This window comes from Mustela erminea, chromosome 5 (genome assembly GCF_009829155.1).
Source record: "Mustela erminea isolate mMusErm1 chromosome 5, mMusErm1.Pri, whole genome shotgun sequence".
Classification (NCBI taxonomy): domain Eukaryota; kingdom Metazoa; phylum Chordata; class Mammalia; order Carnivora; family Mustelidae; genus Mustela; species Mustela erminea.
Window position 1 is genome coordinate 120,799,851 of NC_045618.1, and position 24,559 is coordinate 120,824,409.

At 35.6% G+C, this 24,559-nt stretch overlaps 1 protein-coding gene across 5 annotated transcripts in view; it reads left to right on the forward strand.

The window, feature by feature from the left end:
* GALC (galactosylceramidase) overlaps window positions 1-24,559 on the forward strand; it is a 64,695-nt gene that overhangs the window by 25,414 nt on the left and 14,722 nt on the right. For all 5 annotated transcript variants that reach the window (XM_032344771.1, XM_032344774.1, XM_032344772.1 and 2 more), the window contains exons 8-10: window positions 9,224-9,379; window positions 12,554-12,678; window positions 14,609-14,736. In XM_032344771.1, coding sequence (XP_032200662.1) covers window positions 9,224-9,379; window positions 12,554-12,678; window positions 14,609-14,736 — 409 coding nt within the window. The remainder of the gene's footprint in view (window positions 1-9,223; window positions 9,380-12,553; window positions 12,679-14,608; window positions 14,737-24,559) is intronic.

The following is a 24,559-nucleotide window of genomic DNA, read 5'->3' on the forward strand; positions in this document are numbered from 1 at the left end:
CTTCCTCCCACATTATTCTGAAGCAAATCCCACACATTATGTTATTTCTTTCGCAAAAATTCTACCATGCATCTTTAAAGATTTCTTTTTTTTTTTTACCATAAATGATAACAATATTACATCCAAAAATGTAACAGTCTCTTGATATTATCAAGTATTTGTTCCTGTTATTTTATAGCTTTAATTGAATCTGGATCCAGTTTAGTTTCATACATTGTGACTGGTTGATGTTTAAGTCTCTTCTGATTTTTTCGGTTCCTGCCCCATCTTATTTTTTTTTTTTAAGATTTTATTTATTTATTTGACAAAGAAAGTACAAGCAGGGGGAGTGACAGGGAGAGGGAGAAGCAGGCTCCCTGCTGAGCAGAGAGCCCAGCATCGGGCTCAATCCCAGGATCCTGGGATCATGACCTGAGCTGAAGGCAGAGACTTAACCAACTGAGCCACCCAGGTGCCCCGCTGCCCCATCTTTTTATTCCCTTTCATTTGTCAAAGAAACTGGATTGTTTGTCCTATAATGTATCTCACAGTCTGGGATTTAATAGTTTCATCCTTACAGTTTAGTTTAACCTGCCCATCTGTTCTGTTTCTAATTGGAAATTGATTGAAGCATTATTAGGTCAGATTTAGGATTATTTATTTATTTATTTATTTTGGGCAAGAAAAGGAAGATGTATTTGAACATTGCATTCATTGAAATTAGAATATAGTTTTTTGCCTTTATTGTTAATACTTTCATAAGCAGCTCAAGTCTTGAGGGGGAAAACAAAGTTGTGTTGATTTTTGAATATATTTGTCTAGGAAGAAATACTTGAATGAAGCTATGGGTTTTGCTGTGTCTTCAGGAAAAAGTTAGTTGTTTAATTCATTGTATCTTTATTGATATGGCCAACTGACAAAGCAAATATTCCTTTGAGGACTGCTTTAGCTCTGTTTTATTTTCTCATTTCATTGCACTGTCATTTAATGCTGAATGCATTTAAAAACTTTTTTTCAAAAACTTTCCCAGAAGCTTCTTTTTGTCTTATTATATTAAGATTTATTTTTTTTTTAATCAGGATATAAAGGTTGAGTGTATATTATCTACCTTAGTGATTGCATTGTTTAGGTATTCTGTATCCTAATTATTTTGTTCACTTCAACTATCCAGGGTTACCCAGAGTGTTAGTTACCTCTCACTTGTGGGTTTCAGTTTCTTGCAGTTTATGCTTCTGAAAGTTGCTCTGTGTTATGTTACAGGTATTAATGTCTTACCTTATCATCTTATCTTTGAACTGTTGACATTAGAAAATGACATTCTTTGGGGTACCTTGCTGGCTCAGGAGGAAGAACATGTGACTTTTGATTTTGGGATCATGAGTTTGAGCCCTACATTGGGAGAGGTGGTGACCAAAAAAAAAAAAAAAACCCCGAAAAGGAAAGAAAATGTCATTTTTTGCCTCATTATGTTTCTTGGTATGAATTTTGCTTTGCCTCTGACTAAGAAAGAGACCTCTGCTTTCTTTTCATTTATATTTGCCTGAAATACCTTTGCCCATACTTTCATCCTTCACCTCTTGACGTTATTTCTTTTTATGTGTGTGGCTTGCTTAAAGCATAGATTTAAATTTTGTTTTTTTCACTGCTCTAAAAATCTTCTGATATTAATGCTTGGTTTAAACTCGTTTGTACTTAAAGATATAATTGAAACTATATATAATTAATGATATAATATAGTCTATATTGTCTTATTACTTAATTATTTACACTGTGTATATACTAAAACAAAATCTTGCTATGTGATTTGTTTTCTTTTTTTTTAAAGATTTTATTTATTTATTTGACAGACAGAGATCACAAGCAGGGAGAGAGTCAGGCAGAGAGAGAGAGAGGAGGAAGCAGGCTCTTTGCAGAGCAGAGAGCCCGATGTAGGGCTTGATCCCAGGACTCTGAGCCCATGACCTGAGCCAAAGGCAGAGGCTTTAACTCACTGAGCCACCCAGGCGCCCCTTCTTTTTGCTCTTTTTGAAGAAAGTATCTTTTTTGTTACTTAGCAAGGTTTGATTTTTTTGATTCTATGGATTGCATTTATACTGATACCTTTATGCCAGTTGTTCTTAGCTGGGGATAATGTGCCTCCCAGGGAACATTTGGTAATGCCTGGAAATATCTGTGATTGTACTGGCGTGATGGGTGGAGGTCAGAGACGTTTCGAAGTATCCTCCCAAGCACAGGATAAATTCCCCACAACAAAGAATTATCCTGCCAAAATATCAATAGTGCTGCAGTTGAGAAAATGTTCACACTAATACTCTTAGTTCCTTTTCTATGTGGTTATTATGTGTTGGTTTACTATAAGCAGTGCGAAACTTATTTCATAACTTCCTCTTTCTTGCCTTCTCACTCCTACAGTGGAATTTTAATTACCAGAATTTCTTAATCTTTGTACTCTTACATGACCTTAAGCTTTACTGTCTTGATTTGTCAGCTGCACGCTGTAGCCTTCAATTCTCAGCCAGTTGGCAGACTTCATTTACATTTCATTTTCTTTCCTCCTCCTCCTATTTTGCATCTGCTGTATTAGTTACACATTATCAGAACATGTAACATTTGGGCACCTGGTGGCTCAGTAGGTTAAGCGTCGCCTTCAGCTCGGGTTGTGATCTCAGGACTCTGGGTTGGAGTCCCATGTCAGGCTCGCTGCTCAGTGGAGAGTCTGCTTCTCTGCGCCTCCCTTGGCTCATGCATTCTCTCTCTCTCTCTCAGATAAATTAAAAAAAAAAAAAGAACATGTAATATTTATGTACTAAATTACTCTTTCTTTTAGTCTAGTTCTACCATTAAGCATATGCAGTGTTCACCTTCAGGTCTTTTGCTGAAGTTTTTTCCTTAGATTCTTAGGTGTCAGAAGCTTACTATGTGTCATATTTTTCAGGAAGTGCTAATGGAAACAATATTTCTTGATCTCTTACATGTTTTTTAACTCATCGTTTGTGGTCTTTATACTTGAAGGACAGTTTGGCTAGATATAAACTCCCTGACTGACATTTTCTTAATCCTTGAATGCCATAAAATTTACGCTGTTGGTTACTCACATAAAATGTTGCTGTTCAGAATTCTGATGCTAGACTTCTTTCTTTCTTTCTTTTTTGGTTGTTGTTTCCCCCCTCTCTTGGACCTCTCATTTACCCTAATGCAGAAGCAGCTGCTAGTGGTTTGCCAAAACCTATCCTGTTCTTCCTGGGCCCAAGGCAAGACTCTCAGCATTCTTTGCAGTTAAGATAGGACAATAGGATTAAGTTTCTGGTGATGAAATGAGAGCACAATTGATAAGTAACACCTGAGGGTTTATACTGTAGGATATTGGGTACACTCTTCTTCTACCTCTTTTCCTTCCTACCGGCTGGAATCTGAGGCAACCATTTGACCAAGAAGAAGATAGAAGTGCTGCTTCCACCAACCTTGATTCTCAACTTGGAATGATTATATGGAAGTAAAATATACTTTTTTCTTTATGCCACTACATTCTTTGTAGTCTGAGGCCTCTAAACAGTATTTCCTATCTTATTGTGTGAGCATTCTATTTTGCTCCTGGAATTCCTTATCTTTGTTCGAGTCGAAATAATAGAAAAAGCCTCATATTAGTTAATGAAACTGTCTCCAACAATAGCAAATATCCTTTTGTAGGTATGCTTATCTTATATTCCAGTAAAAGGACTTAGTTCTATTTCCATGGGGGGATAATTGAAACTATATCCTGGCTTCTTCGATCACTGAACTATGTCAGACATCTACATCTCTAGCTTCCATGTGTTAGGGTATTATTTAAATTGTTTTCATAGACCAAAACAGAACGTGGTTTAAGCAAGATAGTTGTTTATTTCTTAAGTAAAAGTATAAAACAGTATATAGGAAGATTGAGCAACTTTGTTCTATAAGGTGCCCTTTGATCTTAGGTTCTGCCATTTTCAAGTGTGTTATCCTTGATGAAACTTATTTTTTTCTTCCTTATAAATGACTTGACACAGTTCCTGTATATTCAAAGAATATTTTTCCTTAACTTTTAAATCTAGTAGTTATATGCTCTTTAACATTTCCAGTACATATTATATGCCTTTTCACTGTCTGTATTTAAGTGTTTTCTTATTTCAATAAAATTTACTTAAATATTTAAAAAAAATTTTATTTATTTGACAGATAGAGATCACAAGTAGGCAGAGAGGCAGGCAGAGAGAGAGGGGAAGGCAGGCTCCCTGCTGAGCAGAGAGCCTGATGCAGGGCTCAATCCCGGACCCCGGGATAGTGACCTGAGCCGAAGGCAGAGGCTTTAACCCACTGAGACACCCAGGCGCCCCAAGATTTACTTAAATCTTAATTTAAGTAATTATCCTGCTCCATTGCTTTGGTTTTCCTTTTAGAATACCCAGTAATGCATTTTGGATCTTGTTTGCATATTACCTTTGTTCTCTATTTCTCTCAAACCATTGTTATCTCTTTATTTCTGTTTGATTCTCTATAATTTTATCCTTGCTACCCTCTATTTTTCTTAATTGTGTTTTCCACAAGGTCTATTCTGTCTTGTGTTTCTTTTTCCTTTCTTCATTTCTAAAATGTGTTTTTTTATAATAATTCTAGAATTCTCTCATTTTAGTTTACTATACCTCTGTTGTCTAACAATCATCTCCTTAACAAAGGATAACATGCATATATACACATACCAACATGCATATATAAAAGTATATAAGTCTTAAGAATATGGAATAATGAATTGTCACAAAGTGAACATAACTGCATCACCACCACCCAGGTCAAGAAATAGAAAATTATCAGTATCTGAGCAACTCTTTCCTTGGAAAGCTTTCTAATCATTGGCCTCTCCTCTGGTCCCAAAGGCAACTACTAATGTTAGCCCTAAAACTGTAGACTAATTTTCCTTGTTTAAAACTTTATTTAGAGGGCATGTGATGTGATGAGATCTGGGTGTTATATGCAACTGATGAACTACTGAGCTCTACATCTGAAAGTAATGATGTACTATATGTTGGCTAATTGATTTTATTTTATTTTTATTTTTTTATTATGTTACATTAGTCACCATACAGTACGTCATTAGTTTTTGACATAGTGTTCCATGATTCATTGTTTTTCTGTACACCCAGTGCTCCACACAATACGTGTCCTCCTTAATAACCTATCACTGGCGTACCTCTTCCCCCCACTCCCCTCCCCTCTAAAACCCTCAATTTGTTTCTTGGAGTCCGTAGCCCCGTAGCCTCTCATGGTCTTTCCCTCTGATTCCACCCACCCCCCTTCATTTTTCCCTTCCTTCTCCTAATGTCCTTCGTGCTATTCCTATGTTCCACAAAGAAGTGAAACCATATGATAATTAACTTTCTCGGCTTGCCTTATTTCACTTAGCATATTTTTCTCCAGTCTCGACCATGTTGATGCAAAAGTTAGGTATTCATCCTTTCTGATGGCTGAGTAATATTCCATTGTATGTATGGACCACATCTTTATCCATTCATCTGTTGAAAGACATCTTGGCTCCTTTCACACTTTGGCTTTTGTGGACATTGCTGCTATGAATGTTGGGGTGCATGTGGCCCTTCTTTTCACTGCATCTGTATCTTTGGGGTAAATACCTAGTGGTGCAATTGCTGGGTCATAGAGTAGCTCTATTTTTAACTTTTTGAGGAACCCCCCTCAACCCCCTTTGGAACTGTTTTCCAAAGTGGAAAAACTGTGCCAACTTGCATCCCCACCAGCAGTGTAAGAGAGTTCCCCTTTCTCCACAACCTCTCCAACATTTGTTGTTTCTTGTCTTGTCAATTTTTGCCATTCTGCTGGTGTAAGGTGGTATCTCAATATGGCTTTGATTTGAATTTCTCTGATGGCTAATGGTGATGAGCGGTTTTTCATGTGTCTGTTTAGCTAATTGATTTTTTTTTTAATTTAAAATTTTAAAAAAGATTTTATGTATATATTTGACAGAGAGAGTGACAAGAGAGAGGGAACACAAGCAGGGAGAGCGTGAGAGGGAAGAGTGGGCTTCCTGCTGGGCAGGGAGCCCAGTATGGGCTCTATCCCAGGGTCCTGGGATCATGACCTGAGCAAAGGCAGGCGCTTAATGACTGAGCCACGCAGGCACCCCTGGCTAATTGATTTGAAATAAAAAAAAAACTTTATTTACGTGGCATCATAGAGGGACACCTGGGTGGCTCCGTCAGTTGAGCATCTGCCTTCCACTCAGGGTCCTGGGATGGAGCCCCGCATCATGCTCCCTGCTCAGTGGGGGGTCTGCTCTGCCTCTCCCTGCTGGCTTCTGCTCTCTCTCACTCATTCTCTTTCAAATAAATAAATAAAATCTTAAAAGAAAATGGCATCATTGAGTATCTATTATTTTGGTCAACATTGTAGTCTTGAGATTAACTCTTATTGCCAAGTATAGACATGATACCTTTTAATTCCTGTTTTGCCTTCAGTTGTAGGAATAAGTCACAATTTATCCCTCTCTTCTTTGTTAGTGGTCATTTGGATCATTTCCAAATTCAGGTTATTGTGGAATAATAAGATTTTTAGGAGTTCTTCATTCTCCTGCTGCCCCCTCCCTAGGAAGGGTAGGTCTCCTTGCCATCTTCACGTTGTACTTGGCCTTAGCGGAAGCTCCTGTTTTGTAGTCACAGTGCCTTCTGGGGTCTGCTCCTTCTGGGCCCGATGCTCCTTATTACCTAACTCTTGTCTCTCCCTAACCCTGAGTATGCCTGTCTTGATCAATGTGGACTTTGGTCAGGCAGCTTCTCCTACCCACGAGGCTCTACCATTCCCAATAGGATTGTTGGCTATGTATTTCTGAAACCGTGAAGAGTTTACACCTGTATGGTCTAATTCGGTAGCCACTAGCCACAGTTAGCTAAGGGGCACTTGAAACGTGACTAGTCTGAATTTAGGTGTGTTGTAATTGTAAAGTAGACACTGGCTTTTAAAGATTTGATATTTTAAAAATGTTAAATGTTATTAGTTTTTTATGTTGACTACATGTTGAATGATAATATTTTGGATACATTGAGTTAAGCAAAATATATCAGGAGAATTTCCCTTTTCCTTTGTTTAAATGCAGCTGCTACAAAATTTAAAATTATACACGTGTTGCTCACTTCATATTTCTGTTGGTTTAAACTGTCAGCAGTATATTGTACTTGGATCTCTTAGTTATCTGGAACTTTAAGAGAGATACTTTTTTAGATTATAAAAATAATTCATGAAAGAAAATGAAAATTTGGAAAAGGTAGAAACCTTGTAAAGATAGAACTTACTCAGAATCCTAAAATCTGGAGATCATTAGTAACACAATAGCATATCACTTTACAGGCTTTCACTTTATTTCCTTTTTTTTTTTCTTTTTAAGATTTATTAATTTGTTTGAGAGAGAGTGAGAGCGAGCATGGCAAGGCGGGGCAGAGGGAGAGGGAGAGAGTCTCAAGCCAACTCTGAACTCAGTGCAGAGCCCTTTGTGGGGCTCAATCCCACAACCCTGAGATAGAGATCATAACCTGAGGTGAAACCAAGAGTTGATGCTTAACTGACTGTGCCGCCCAGGTGCCCCCAGGCTTTTACTTTTTTCTGCAAGTATATTTGACCAGAGATAGACCAAGCATACATTTGGCTGAGTAACATTGGGATGAATTTTAATACTAGTATGTGGCTGAATATCATGATATAGAATGAAGTTCTAGGATATTTGGTTCTGAGATACTTCAGCTTCATTCTTATGAAACTAAAATGTAAAAATTTGTTAAAATTGTTCCAAACATTGGTAACAGACTTCACGTGTTGGGCGTTGCAGTGTCAGAATAATAATTTCTTAACCCTGTTAGGTGCTAGCCTACCCTTGAGGTCTCTGTAGGTCGTGTGTATTTACACTGCTGAATCAAATGCCTGTTTTCAGTGGAGTTCGCTGATGCGGCAACATCTTGCTGTTACCTAATTTTTCTCGAATCCTTCTTCTTAGTCCTCTCTTGTTTGTTTCATGTTCTTTTCTTCCTCATGAAATCCTGAAGTGCCAAACTGATGCTGTGCCCTAATTCATCTTCATGAGGTAGAATGAATTCCCAAATGGGAATTTTTCTTGAAAGATTCATGACCTAAATGGAATTAAATAACTACAAACCAAAACAGGTCTTCATTTCTTTAATGTAATGAATACTGCAACACCAAACTACAAAGTTTAGAATGATGCTTTAATTCTGTCCCCATTATTCTGCTCATATTATTTAATTTTCTGTAAATAATTGTTGTCCTAGAAAGTATACACTCATGTGCCTAAAGTCACTTAGTTGATGTGCTCTTGTTCTTCTGTCATTTTCTATTTCTATTTCTATTTGAAATTTCTTAACTGTTTTTATTCAGTAATCAGTAACTTCCAAAATCATCATTAAGTCAGTTTTTACTCAGAATAATAAATACACATTTATACTTGGACTGACTTTTTTTAAATGATGGAATAAGGGAGGGGTTCTCATCCTCTGTACTTTTGATATGTTCCCTGGGTAGTTCTTTGTTGTGAGGACCTGCCCTGTGCACCTTAGGATGGGAGTAGCAAATCCTGCTTGGCCCTCCCTTCTTCACCAGCAGAAGCACCAGGGTTAAGAACCACCACTGCTTTGGGGTGATAGTTTCTAGCGTATCCAAGGTAGTGTCTTCTTTTTATTCAAGAAATAACTCTCTGGGCTTTGGTTGTTTTTGACTTCTTGTTTTTGCCTGGGAAGATACCAAGCTCTTTTTTTCTCTCTCTACTCAGGGGTAGGTATACAGTAGTCTCATTAGTCTTATTTTTGGTTTCCTTCATATTCCTTTCTTCTGTTCTGAGCTCTCTGCTTCCCCTGGGAAGTCTGAATACTCTCTCCATCTGATTCATCTCTTGGAGTGTTCTAGGCTGTGCCCTCCTCTGCTGTCTCTGTCTGTCAGTGGGTTTCCATCCATTTTATGGTTTCTAGAAACAAATCTCTCATCCACTGGTGATCTTCCTTCCTATTCTGTGTGTGAGTATAGGCTTATCACATTTTCAGGGCATCCGGAGACAAAAGAATAGGAAGCAGAAGCTTCTAGTTGGTGTGACCTCTACCCACAAGCTGCCCATTGTTTTAAAATAGAAAACAGTGGTGAGGACGTGTTTTTATTCTTTCAACAAATAGGTATAAGTGGCATGTTCTGCCTTTTCCCATTTCCATGCTTTCTTTTCTAGAGCTCATTATCCTGGGACCCACACAGTAAAGGATGCGAAGTTGACTAAGAAGAAGCTTTGGTCTTCTGAAGATTTTAGCACCTTAAATAATGATGTGGGTGCAGGCTGCTTGGGCCGTATATTGAATCAGAATTATATCAATGGCTACATGACTGCGTAAGTTATTGAAAACTTTTAAAGGTTTTTATTATGAAAAATTTCAAAAACACAATAAGTAGAAGAAGGTACAATAGGCTCCCATATTCTCGCAACCTAGATTCAATGATTGTAAACATTTTGGTTTATTAGCTTTATCTGTACCTCTATCTATACCTAAGGTTATGTATTTTTTTATATTTGAATATTGTCTGTATTGAATAGTCAGGCTTATTGAGATATAATTTATAGTAAAATTTATGCAGTTCTATGATTTTTGATGTTATGTATATCTTTTAATGAACAGTTATAAATTACAGATGTCATAACACTTCGCCCCTAAAGATTTTAGCATGTGGTCCCAAAACATAAAGGATATTCTCCTACATGATCAGTATATCATTTTGATACATAAGAGCATAAGAGCCCTTTAAAAAAATATCTGCTACTTAGTGTATGTTAAAATTTTCCTAATTATTCCTCAAGGTATCACCTATAGCCTTTTTAAAAAAAAACTAAGAGCCAATCAAGCTTGCATTGCATTTAGATGTCCTGCCCTACAATCTCTTTTAAATCTAGAATGGTTTCCTCCCTTCCCTAATTTTATTTTTAAGAATTTATTTATTTGAGAGGGAGCGAGAGAGCATGAGTGGGGGCAGTACACATAGGAAGACGGAGAAGCAGACTCCACACTGAGCATGGAGCTTGACTGACATGGTGCTCGATCCCAGGTCCCTGGGGTCTTGACCTGAGCCAAAGGGAGAAGTTTAACTGATTGAGCCACCCAGGTGCCCCTCTTTACTTCCCTATTTTTTATGTCTGCAACCTTTTGAAAAGACCAGGCAGGTGGTCTTATGGACTATCCACTTCCCAGTCTGCCTGACTGATTCCTCATAGAATCACTTAATTTGTATAACTGTCTCTTAAGAGAGAACACAATGTTTTTTTTGGTTGGGGGGGAGAGAGGAAGCATCCCACATGCATGCTTACGGGGCAGGGAGGTGCAGAGAGAGAGGGTAAAGAGAGAATTTTAAGCAGGCTCCATGCTCATAACCCTGAGATCGTAGGGCTTGCTGTCACAACCCTGAAATCATGACCTGAGTCAAAATTAAAAGTCTGATGCTTAACCCACTGAGCCACCCCAGCACCCCAGAATACAGCTCTTTTTATTTCTCATGGTAACATTTCTTAAATGCTTTAAGAAGCATTAACTGTAATTAGATTCAAATTTGCTTTCTAAAACAATAATAAATAGAACAGAAGTAAGCCAGTACATATTTTTGTGATGTTAATGTGAGCTGATATGCTCTTTTTACAGCCTTTGTTCTTTTTCTTCCCTTTTTAAAAGAAAAGATGCTTATCATGAAGAGTTTGGTTCTAATAACATAATTTGGTATTAAGAGTAACGCACACTCATGACAGAGAATTTAGTAACTGCATATAAGTACAAAGAAGGAAACAAAATCACCCCTATTTTTGCCATCTAGAGGTAACCATCCTTAAAAATGTTGGTGTATGTCCTCCCATTTATATTTATATGTATGAAATTTAAATATAGAATTAAGACCATACTGTATGTTTAGTATTAAGCTGCTCATTTAAAAAGGCATTATGACCTTTTTTTCTGTATTTGAGTGTACTTCTGTTTCATCATTTTTAATGCTTATGTAGGTTCTGTTACATAGAACATGGTTCCCCAAACTTGCTTTGTCTCGAGAAGCACCTGATGCCAAGATGTCTTGGCATCTGCCTAGGTGTGCTGACTCATAATCTCCCCAGAAGGCGTTGGAGACTCTGCTGGTGTCATCAGTGCCCCAGCCAATTCTGATGCCCCACAAGTTTGGGAAGCACTGATGTAGACAGTGTCTTATACCTCACTGAAGGGTCTTCTCTTCCAGAAACGGAATTGTTTTTATTTTAAGTTGACAGCTTTGTGCTCATTGAAATGATCAATTGTATACAGATATCTTTGTACACATCTATTATTATTTCCTTAGGGTATATTTTTAGAAAGGGGAGGTATATAGATTTTAAAGACTTTTGTGTATATAATAAAATGCTAGTCAGGTAGCTTTTGGTTTATGTATCTATCACTAGTCAGAGAAGATACTATGCATCTTGTAATCCAGGGGTAAAATCATGAGAACTCTTAGTTTTTGCTGGTAGTAAGGATTTTTGAAAATTGGGGCTATTGTTTCTACTTTGTGTTGACAGAATTAGAAGGCTTTGATTTCCTAAAAAAGTCATTTTATGATGGGTGATGACTTGGTAAGAAAAAAGGGAAATTTTGAGGGTAAGCTCTGGGTTTCTTATTATTGTTACTGTTTTTTTGTTGTTGTTTCATTTTGTTATTTTAAAAATTTTATTTATTTATTTAGTTTTTGAGCTGTGAGAAACCCAGCAGTACCAGGAGCCAGAGCTTCCCTTTTCCCCTTGGATTTTCCTGAAAACTACGGAGTCACTATTTCAGGGTTCAGTACCAGCTATAGAATTCCGAAATGGGCCAAAATGCAGACCACCAAGCTGACCCATCTTGTAGATGAGACAGAATCATCGTAGTATTAGACATCAGACTTTGTTCTAGACACTTTACAGGCATTAATACAGTGACTCCTCGCAATGATCACGTGAGCTAGATATGGTTATTATCCTCATTTTACAGACGATGAAACTGAGGTCCAGAGAGGTTAGTGGTGGAACCATGATTTGAACCCAGGCAGTCTGACTCTAAGAGTTCTCAATTGTAAAACTTTGCAGCAGCTCAGAGTCAAGTTCATAAAATTATGTCATGAAACTGGGGCATTAAGAAGGCTGACTGTCGAAGGGAAAGCAGGTATGGATAAGCCTTTATTTGTATTTGAATAAAATCTGTGACATGTCTGGTACTGGTAGAGCATATTCATCTTCTGGCTACACCACTGTTCAGCAAAAATTATATATCCCATATACATTTGTGTTTTTAAATTATGCATTTCACCATTAAAAATACCTAGATGGATCCAGCGCTGAAGTTTTCAAAATGTGAATGAACTTAGGTGACTTCTATTTTCTTGTTTTGGGTGGTCATTTTTGCTCCTTCTCATATATTTATATAAATTCTAATAAGGTTTTTTTTTTTAAATACAGTTTTCTTGACATTTACCTTTTGATAACAAGCTATTTTGGCCTTTCTCTTTTATCAAATAAACCTTTTAGCACAATTGCTTGGAATTTGGTGGCTAGTTACTATGAACAGTTGCCTTACGGACGATGTGGGTTGATGACCGCTCAGGAGCCATGGAGTGGGCACTATGTAGTAGAGTCTCCTATCTGGGTATCAGGTATGGTTCAGATTCCATCTCTCATGCCGCAGATTTCTCTCTAAGGAGAAAAAGCAGAAAACAGAAGGGATTACACTAATTATATGTGTGCGTGTGTGTGTGTGTGTATGTATGTGTGTGTCATGTGTAAGTTCCAAGTTTTCGTCTCTGTTGTAAGTAAGATTTGCCATAGTATTCTCTAAGAGCCTTTTGGATAACTACTTTTTGTATTCCAGTCTTGGCTATCCTAAGACCAGGCTCTTAAAAAAGAGGAAGAAAGGGGAAAGAGAGGAGGGAAAAGGCTTATCATCTGGTGATGGAGACAAATACATGAAATAGCTGATAAATGTATAATTATAAATTATGATAATTTCTAATGAAATGATGTATTTGTAAAGATTCATTGCAACTCAGAAGTATCTAGAAGTCTTAAAATTAGTCTTGGAGACATTTTGTTGCTTTGTATTAATATAGTTATGTTGGTGAGAATAGTGTACTAACAAAATCAAATGAATTACTAAAGGAATAAGTAGATGTAAAGGTTCTGTGAGATATTGTGGCTTTATACTGATGAGTATTGTTATAGATAATTTAAGAAAAATGTAAAATCATGACTTACATGCACATACAAATGAACACATGTTAAAGACTTTTCTCATGCTATGTAGAAACCAGGCAGATGAATCAGTCAATTCAAAGGAGAAGTCAAAAACAGTACACATTTATTTAGAGTAAAAGAATTTGAGATAAATTGCAAAAGGAGACAGGTTGGATTTCCCATAGCAGGGAGGGGAGGAAATCAATTAAGTCCTTGCCAGATAGGAAATCAATTAAGTCCTTGCCAGATAGGAGACACTTTACACATCCATCAGTTATCTACACTTACAGAAGTTTCAAAATAGTTTAAAGACAATCAGCAGGGCTGTAGCAACAAAATTTTTGTCGCAGTATCAGTTATTAGTCACAAGGGACGTTGAGATCATGCAGACAGTGGTTGACAATTATCACTTTTTCATGAATGATATAACCATGCTAAAAATGAATATAATTTAAACAGAATAAAAATCCTGTTGTTGAATAATATTCAGGTTCTTTCTGTAATTTTTTTTAGTAAAAAAATTAAAGCATTTATAACCTTTTGTTTTAACATCATAACTGCAGTCTTTAAAAAAATCCATTTCTTCAAAGGCAGGATGCTTTCATAGGAAAAATCTGAGTTTGGAGTGAAGTTGTTTTCTTTTAAACCTTTATTTTGGGGAATTTATTTTTTATTTGATGTATTTTCCTCAGAAGGATTTGTAGTCATGATATTAGTCATGAAATCGTAACATTATTCTAAACTCTAAATTACATTTAAAAAAATATACTTGTATGTATGTACTCATTGCTTAACCCCTTAAATTTGTAATTGTTTGTCCCATATTATCTAGGTGAACTAATGTACTCTGCTAATATTGTCACTGTGTCTTGGGGGTAGGAAGGCGACACGAAATATTGCTCAGTACATTTTCAGAGCCAGCTTTGGAGGTACCCAGTAAATATATATTCTGCAAATAGAACTTGTTTGAAATCATAAAGCTTAGTTTTTGAAGTGTAATATTAACTATTTTTAGTCTTTTTTTTTGTAGTTATATTAGGATGAGTTAAATAGAGAGGCACAATAGTTCAGAAGTGATTATTTTATTCTTGGGAAAAAAAGACAATACTCTTGAATTAATGGTGTAGTTCATTTATGTTTAGCGGTAATTCTAACTATAGTTATTCTTACTACAATTGTACCATTTAACTGGATTAATTATTCAAAAGTTGAAACATGACATTGGCATGTATTTTCTTCTAAAATAAAAAAGAGCTTGTTAGACTCAATCAGATTCAAGCCTGTAGACAGCTTTATTTTTTAAAGAAACTCTTCCATCACTATTTTATTGGGTCTTTCTCTGCTTTTCTATAGCTCATACCACTCAGTTTACTCAACCAGGTTGGTATTACCTGAAGACAGTTGGTCACTTAGAGAAAGGAGGAAGCTACGTGGCCCTAACTGATGGTCAAGGTAACCTCACCATCATCGTTGAAACTATGGTAATTCTTTGTTGTTTTTATGGAATTAACGGACTCTCTTAGAATTAGAAAAACAGTAGAAAACACAATGAAACACTTCCTTTTTAAAAAACCCCAGCTCTACCAAAGTGTAATTGACATATGACAAATAACATGTAGGGGAGGAAGAAGCTACTTCCTATACCCTCTTAGTTTCAGAAACTGAGGCCCCACCTATTAAACTGTCAAAAAAATGCCAGATTCACAGGAGAAAAGTTTATTTGTGCAAGCAACATGCATACACATGGGAGATGCTTAGTGATGAGTAACCCTGAGGGGTGGTTAGAATTTGGGTTTATATACCTAGAGGAGTAGGGGAAAAGGGGAGAAAGGGCACTTAATGGAAAATAAATGACTTTTTGGGAAGATAAATGGGTTTTCAGGAGAACAAACAAGAATGATTGTGACACTGTATGTCTATACTGGAGAGCAGTCTTTCCCTCTTCAGGGCTGTAAAAAACCCTCTGTAGAAGGGATTTGGGGGTAGGTTTTATTCCCATTTTCCTTTCTGGGAGTAAATCCATCCTACAGAGTAGATCCATTTGTGGCAGTCTTACTTCCCAGAAGTTGCTGCTCTGAGTAAACTAAGGGAAGCTCAGAGAAGACTTTGTCGCGGCATATTTTGAATCTCAAATACCTTTAACTTTAAATAATATTTATACCAAAGTGGCCTTTTTTTGGTGGCATATTCTGGTTCACTTCAAACACATAATTAACATGCACAATTTTATGACTTACAATAGGTAAATGCTCAATAAACCATCGTCACAATCTAGATAAGCCCCCCAAAGAGTACTCCTGTCCTTTGTTAAATATTCCCTCTGTCCCGCTTTTCCTCACACCCTGTGACTTCCCTGATTATTACTTTTTGGCACTATAGATTAGTTCGCATTTTCTAGAGTTTTGTCTCCACGGAACCAGTTCAGTATGTAGTTTTTTGTCTTGCTGCTTTCACTCAGGGTAATTATTTTAAGATTCATCCACATTGTGATACACCTGTTGCTAAGTAGTATTCCATTGTAAGGACACACCATAGATTTTTTGTTTATCTATGCACATGTGGGTAGATGTTTGGCTTGTTTCTACTTTCTGGCTACTACACAGAAAGCTAGGAACATTTGTGCACAGGCTTTCCATGGGAATCTATGTCTTTTCTTTTGGGTAAAGACATAGGAATGGATTGGCTGGATAATGAATGATATGCTTCTGTTTAACTTTTTAGGAAGCTGCCAAACTCTTCTCCAAAACAGTTTTCCTGTTTTAAATCTCCATCAGCAGCATAATTGGAGTTCTAGTTTTTCTTTATCATTGTGAACACTTGCTGTGATCAGTTATAAAAATTTCAGCTTGTAGTATATATGATATAGCACTTTATTTTTGGCTTTAGCCTGCATATCCCTAATGACTGATGATGTTGAGCTTTTCATGTGCTTGGTCTTCATGTGTCTTCTTTGGTGAAGTGTATGTTCTTTTGCCTATTTTTTGTTGACTTTTTCTTATCGTTGGATTTTGAGAGTTCTTTATGTGTTACATATTCTGGGTCCAAGTCAATCACAGATACATGGTTTGTAAAGATAATTTCCCGGTCTGTAGCTTTTCTTTTCATTTTGTTAACAGTGTCTGTGGAGGAGCAGGAGTTTTTAATTTTTATGAAGTCCAGTTTATTCGTTTGTCCTTTCATGGAACATGCTTTTGCTGTGGTATCCGAGAAGTTTTTGCATATGGGTCTCTGTCTCTTCTAGCACCATTTGCTGGAAAGTCTATATTTCCTATTGCATTGCCTTTGCACCTTTGTAGAAAATCAGTTAGTATATGTAGGATTATTTCTGGACTCTGTTCTGTTTCTTTGACCTATTTATGTATCTTTACACCACTACTGTGATTACTCTGTGTGTGTGTGTGTATGGGTGTGTATAAAACAGTTCCTAGAAATAGGTAGTGTTTGCTCTTCAGAGTTGTTCTTTTCCAAAGTTGTTGTGGCTCTTCTAGGTTGCTTGTACTTCCATGTGAATTTTATTTTATTTTATTTTATTTTTTCATTTTTAAAAGATCTTTATTTATTTATTTGACAGATGGCGATCACAAGTAGGCAGAGAGGCAGGCAGAGAGAGAGGAAGGGAAGCAGGTTCCCCGCTGAGCAGAGAGCCCGATGCGGGGCTCCATCCCAGGACCCTGGGATCATGACCTGAGCTGAAGGCAGAGGCTTAACCCACTGAGCCACCCAGGTGCCCCCTCCCATGTGAATTTTAGAATCAGCTTGTCAGTTTCAACCAAAAAAAAAAAAAAAAAAAAAAAAGCCTGCTCAGATTTTGACTGGGATTGCATTATATCTATAGATTAAGTAAAGGAGAATTAATATTTGAACAATATCAAGCCTTGCAGCCCTTTAGCAAGACATAGCCTCAAGTTTATTTAGGTTTTCTTTAATTTCTCTGAATAGTATTTATAGTTTTCAGTGTACAGGTATTTCATATCATTTATCAAATTTTGGCTAAGTATTTCACATTTTCAATTTTATTGTAAATAGTAGTTTTTAAATTTTGCATTCAAGTAGTAACTAGTATATAGTAATGTAGTAGATTTTTGTATGAAGATCTTGTTTTCTGCAACATCACTGAACTCACCTATAGTTCTAGTATAGTTTTTTGTGGGTTCCATTGCATTTTCTTTGTAAATGATTGGCAAATAGAAATAATTTTTCATCTTCCTGACCAACAGTAGTTGGTTATCAGTTGTTATTGCCTGTCTCTTTGTTATAGCCATTCTGGAGACGTGAAGTGGTATCTTATTTTAGTTTTAGTTTTGTTTTATATTTTACTAGTGACTAATGATGTTGGGCATCCTTTCTTGCGTGTATTGGCCATCTGTATTTCTTCTTTGGAGAAATGCCCACATAGACAGACCCTTTGCCCATTTTTAAATTGGGATGTTTGAAATTGAAATGTAAGAGTTTTATTATTTTTTTTTATTATTGAAATGTAAGAGTTCTTCACATATTCTAGGTAAAAGTCCCTTATCAGATGTATGACTTGCAGGCATTTTCTCCCATTCTGTAGGTGGTTTTTCACTTCCTTTTTAAAATTTAAACTTTATTTTAAAAAATTACAGTATAGTTGACATACAATATTATATTAGTTGTTTTTCCCTTTTTAATGATGTCATTTCAAGTATAAAAGTTTTAAATTTTGAAGAAATCAAATATATATATATTTTTCTTTTTTTTTGTATGTTTTTGTGTCATATTTAAGAAATTATGGCTTAATCCAAGGTCATGAAATTTATACCTATACTTTCTTCTAAGAGTTTTATAGTTTTAGCTCTCACATTTAGTTCTTTGATCCATTTAATTTTTTTAATAGAGGGTTAGATATGTGTCCAACTTTATCATTTGCAGGTGGGTATCATCTCATTGTTCCTGCACCATTTGTTGACTGTTCATTCCTTATTGAATTGTCTTGGCTTCCTTGTTGAAAATCAGTTGGCAATAAATATGAGGTTTTTTATTTTTATTTTTTCCTGGACTCTCAGTTCTATTGCATTGACCTCTGTATCTATCCTTATAGGAGCGTTATGGTGCCCTAATTACTATAGCTCTTTATTTTGAAGTTAGGAAGCATGGATCCTCCAACTTTGGTTTTTTTTTTTTTTTCAATGCTGTGTGGCTATTAGGGGTCCCTTGCATTTTCATAGATATTTTAGGATCGGTTTATCAATTTCTGCAGTGAGGCCAGTTTGGGTTTGATAGAGATTATGTTTAATTTGTAGATCATTTGGGTAGTATTGCCATTATAACAATAGTAAATCTTCTAGTGTGTGAAGATGGATGCCTTTTCATATATTTATATTTTTGCCTTTTTTTTTAAAAGATTTTATTTATTTTTTTGACAGAGATCACATGCAGAGAGGCAGGCAGAGAGAGAGAAGGGGAAACAGGCTCCCTGCTGAGCAGAGTGCCCGATGCGGGGCTTGATCCCAGGACCCTGAGGTCATGACCTGAGCCGAAGGCAGAGGCTTTAATCCACTGAGCCACCCAGGCACCCCTATTTTTGCTTCTTTTAAAGATATTTATAGTTTGCAGGGTATAAGTCTTGCCCTTCTTTTTGTTACAGTTACTATTTCTGAGTATTATTTTGGCATAACTCTAAATGAATTGTGTTTTTAATAGCATTTTCAGATTTTTCATTGCTAATATATAGAAATACAATTAATTTTTACATATTGATCTTGTATCCCACAAGCTTTCTGTACTTATTTATTAGTTCTTGTAGTTTTTTAGTTGATTCTTAGAGGATTTTCTCTATACAAGATTATGTCATCTGCAAATAGAGATAGTTTTGCTTCTTTCTTTTCAATTTAGATACCTTTTTTTTTTCCCTTGGTTAATTGTGCTTTAGTAAATATGGAATAGAAATGGTGAGAATATACATTCTTATCCTGTACCTGATTTCAGGGGAAACAATTTCAATCTTAAGTGTAATGTTAGCTGTGGTTTTTTGGTAAATAGTTTTTATAAGACTGAAGAACTTCCCTTCTATTCCTAGTTTTTGGAGTGCTTTAATTATGAAAGGGTACTAGATTTTATCCAATACTTTCTGGATTATGGAGATGATCATGTGGTTTTGTTTTTTACTTTATTTATATGGTGTATTACATTGATTGATTTTTGTCTGCTAAGCTAGCTTTGCATTTCTGGGATAAATTCCATTTCATCATCATGTATAATCCTTCTTATTTGTTGCTGGATTTGATTTGCTAGTATTTTGTTGAGGATTTTTGTGTCCAGATTTGTAAGAAATACTGGTGCATAGTTTTCTTTTCTTGTAACATCTTTGTTTTTTATATTTTATTTTATTTTTTTACTTAAGTTCAGTTAGCCAATATATAGTATATCATTAGTTTTGATATAATGTTCAATGATTATTAGTTGCATGTAATGCCCAGTGCTCATCACATCATGTGCCCTCCTAAATTCCCACCACCCATTTATGCCATCCCCTATCCACCTCCCCTTCAGCAACCCTCAGTTTGTTCCCTGTAATCAAGAGTCTCTCATGGTTTGTCTCCCTCTCTGATTTCTTCCCATTCCGTTTTCCCTCCCTTCCCGCATTGTTCTCTGCACTATTATTTATATTCCACATATGAGTGAAACCATATGATAATTGTCTTTCTCTGATTGATGTATTTCACCCAATACTGACCTCATAAACGGAGTTGGGAAATGTTCCTTCCTCTTATGTTTAAGATAATTAGCGAAGGATTGGTATTAATTCTTCATATGTGTGGTAGAATTAATCAGTGAAGCTATCTGATTTTGTGATTTTCCTACCAGAAAGTTTTGGTTTATGGACTCAACCTCTTCTTACAGGTATATTCAGATTTTATGTTACTTTTTGAGTCAGCTTTTGTAGTTTGTATTTTTCAGGGCACTTGTCTCTTTTATCTGTGTTACCTAATTTGTTTGCATATGTTTATGTGTAGTACTCTCTTACGTATTACATTTTAACTTCTGTAAGTTTAGTAGAAATGTTCCTCTTTCATTCCTGATTTTAGTAATTTGTCTTCCCTTTTTTTCTTGGTTAGAAAACCTAAAGGTTTGTCAGTTTTGTTCATCTTCTCAAATAAACAACTTTCGTTGATTTTTCTCTGTTTTCTTCTTTATTTCAGTAATTTACACTCTAATCTTTATTCCCTTCTGTTAACTTTGAGTTTAGTTTGCTCTTTAAAGATTGTAGGTAGAAGATTAGGTTATTTTTTGAGATATTTCTTTCTTTAAATTTTTTATTTAAATTCAGTTTAGTTAACATGTAGTGTATTATTAATTTCAGGGGTAGAATTTAGTGATTCATCTGTTGCATATAACACCCAGTGCTCATCATTACATCAAGTGCCTTCCTAAAGGCCCATCCCACCTCCCCTCCAACATCCTTCTGTTTGTTTCCTACAGTTAATAGTCTCTCATGGTTTGCCTCCCTCTGTTTTTTATTTTTTTTATCTTACTTTATTTTTCCTTCTATTCCCATATGTTTCATCTGTTTTGTTTTTTAAATTCCATGTATGAGTGAAATCGTATGATACTTGCTTTTCTCTGACTGATTTACTTCGCTTAGCATAAAGGTATTTCTTTTTCTTTATGTGGGTATTTATAGTTATGAATTACTCTGTAAGTGGTACTTCAGCTGTATTGTATCTCTTTAAGTTTTGTTATGTTGCATTTTCATTTTTATTGTCATTTTTTTTTAAGATTTTATTTTTTTTATTTGACGGAGAGAGACAGCAAGAGCAGGAACACAAGCAGAGGGAGTGGGAGAGGGAAAGCAGGCTTCCTACTGAGCAGCAAGCCTGATATGGGGCTCAGTCCCAGGACCATCATGGCCTGAGCCAAAGGCAGACGCTTAATGACTGAGCCACCCAGACTCCCCAATTCTGTTATATTTTCATTATTGTTCATTTTATTTTCTAATTTCTTTTGTGATTTTTTCTTTGACCCATTGCTTATTTAGGAGGGAATTATTTGATTGGTACATTTTTATGAGCTTTTATAATTTTTTGTTATTGATTTTTAATTTCATTCTATTAAGATTGGAGAATATACTTTGATTTTAATCCTTTTAAATTTATGGAGTTGTATTTTATTTCCTTGTATTTGATCTATCCTGGAGAGCATTACATATGTACTTGAGGAGAATGTATGTTCTGTTATTGTTATTCTATTCTGTAGCTGTTTGTGAGATCTTATTGGTTTATAGCATTCAAGTCTTCTGTTTCCTTGTTCTCTCTGTTGTTGATAGCAGCTAATTGAAGTCTTTAACTACTATTGTTGAGTCATCTGGCCATTTTTCTCTTATTCTGTTTTATGTATTTAGAGTCTTTCTTATTAGGTGCATATGTGTTTATAATTTTTATATTTTCTGATGGATTTATCTTTATATAATTATAAAATGTCTCTACCTTAGTAACAATTTTTTGTTTGCTTTAAAGTCTTTTTATTGTTACTTTAGTTATTCTTGTGGTTTCTGTTAATATATGTTTTTCCCTCCGTTTACTTTCCATCTGTTTATATCTTTGAATCTAAAATATGTCTTCTTTTGACAGCATATAGTTAGATCTTGCTTTTAAAAATGTAATTGGTTGTTCTGTAATTAGTTGATTGAGTTGTTTATTCCATACATATTTAATGTTAATATTGATATAGTTGGATTTATATGTCAACTTTTTTTCTGTATGTCTCATTTTGTTCTTTATTCTTTCTTTACTGTCTTCTGCATTAAGTGAATATTCTCTGATACAACATTTTAATTCCTTTAATTTTTTCCACTGTATTTTAGTGAGTTATTTATTTTGTGGTGGTTCTAGGGTTGTATATCTTGACTTAATTGAATCTACTCCAGATTCATATTACCTGAATTCTAGTGAGATATAAAAACATTATTCCTGGGTTACCTGGGTGGCTCAGTCAGTTAAGCATCTGCCTTCAACTTGGGTCATGAGTCCAGGGTCCTGGAATTGAGCCCTGCAGTGGGCTTCCTGCTTGACAGAGAGCCTGCTTCTTCTTCTCCCTCTGACTGCTGCTCCCCCTGCTTATGCTTTCTGTCAAATAAATAAATAAAATCTTTAAAAAAAAGAAAAAAGAAAAAAAAGAAACATTATTCCTATATAGCGCTATTCTCTCTCCCACTTTTTGTTGTTATTATATATGTTAAACCTCTATCTGTTATAAGCCTAACAAGACCTGTTATAATTACAACTTAATATATAATTTTAAGTCTTCTAAAAAATCTGAGAGAATAAAGGAGAGAAATTATGTATTTATAATATTTATGTTATTTTTACTTACTATTTTTGGTTGTTTTTATTTATTCCTGTGGATTTGAGTTATTATTTGGTAACATTTCCTTATTCTAATACAGTTTTTTCCTCACCTGGCTATTTTGTGCTATTATTGGCAGTTGTATCACATTTCTATATTTTATAAGGCCAACAATATGATTATTTACATATTATTTTATGTCGTTGCTTTTAAAATCAGTTATGGGAAGAAAGAAGGAATAGGTATTTTTACTATCTTTTATAATTACTAATTATATTTGCCTATACTTTTGTTTGTGGATTTGAATTACTGTGTGTGATCATTTACTTTCAGCTTGAAATTCTCATTTTGATATTTTATGACAGTTGTGTCTGGTATCAACACATTCTCTCAGTTTTCTTTTATGTGGAAGTACATTTTGCCTTCATTTTTTGAAGAATTTTGCTGGATATAGGATTTTTGATTGACATTGTTTTTTTTTATTGAGCATTTTGAATGTGTTACTTTTTGTTACTTCTGATGAAGAATCCACTTTTAATCTTACTGAAGATCTCTTGTTTCTCTCTTAATAACACCTCTGATTTAGGAGCACAGGTTGATAGATGGAGGTTTGGGACCCCATTAATCTCAGTATTCCAAGGTGAACCAGTCAATGGTAGCTGGGCAGAGGAAGGGAGCCCTCAGCTTCCTAGCCATACTTGCTGCTACTTAACCTTGACCTCAGATATCTGACCGGGGTGGGTGGTGAGAAACGCTGACCTCCTGCTTCCCCCAGTAAGCTACTGTAGCCTTCAGCTGTGATTTGGGAGGAGGGAGCCCTCTGTTTTTGGCTGCACCTACTCAGCATGCAGTTTTCTTCCGCTTGGGTAAGAGAGGGACAGGGACAGAATAGATCGTGGTTTAAATGTCACAGGTTCTTATTCTTTTTACTGAGATTTTGTAGATTTTCTTGAATAAATGTTTATTTGTTGCATGCCCATAGGATCATTTCCATTTTCTTTTAAAGATTATGTTTATTTATTTATTTATTTGAGACAGAGAGGAACTCTGGATCATTTCCATTTAAAAAAATATTTTTCACCAGTTTTAAGGGACACAGCTTCATGGAGCTCCCAAACTGTCATTCTGGAAGTACAACTCTACTTCAGTTTTTTAGATGTGGTTTCCTTTGAATGTATTTAAATACCCAGTTTAATGTCTTTGTCTAGTAAGTCTAATATGTGGCAAGCAATGCCTGGGCTTTGTCAGACATGGTTTCTGTTGACTGCTTTTATTCTGTGTATGGGCCACTTTCTTTTTTGTTGTTGTTGTTGTTTGTTTGTTTTGTTTTCAAATCTCATAATTATTTGTTGAATATTAGACATATTACATAATATATTGTGGCAACTCTGGAGGTCAGATATCTCCCCTGTCTAGCATTTGTGGTTGTTATTCTTTATTGTTGTTGCTTTTTATTTGCTTAGTGACTTTCTTGAACAAATTCTGTACTTTGTCAGCTTTATTATATGTGGCCCCGAAGCCTCTGCTTAGTTACCTTAGTGGTCAGCACATGACTGTACAGAGGTTTCCTTATGTTTGGAGCTAGCAAGTCTTCTGGCCTTGGCCAGTCTCACATTCATGTTTGAGCAAAGCTTCAGGGTTGACCGTAATTTCCCAGTACAGCCATCAGGGCTATTTGGGTTATCTTTATCTTTTTCAGTAAGCTTTGGGTTTTTGTATCTTTCTTTTTCTTTCTTTCTTTCTTTCTTTCTTTCTTTCTTTCTTTCTTTCTTTCTTTCTTTCAAGAGTGGGAGGGAGGTAGGAATGGGACAGAGGGAGAGGGCAGGTGCCATACCCAGTGTGGAGCCTGATATGGGGCTCAGTCTCACAACCCTGAGATCATGATCTGAGCTGAAATCAAGAATTCGGTGCATAACTGAACCACCTAGGTGCCCCTGGTTTTTGTGTCTTTCACAAATTTTTTCAGTTTCATTCAATTTTTGGACATAAAGTTATTGG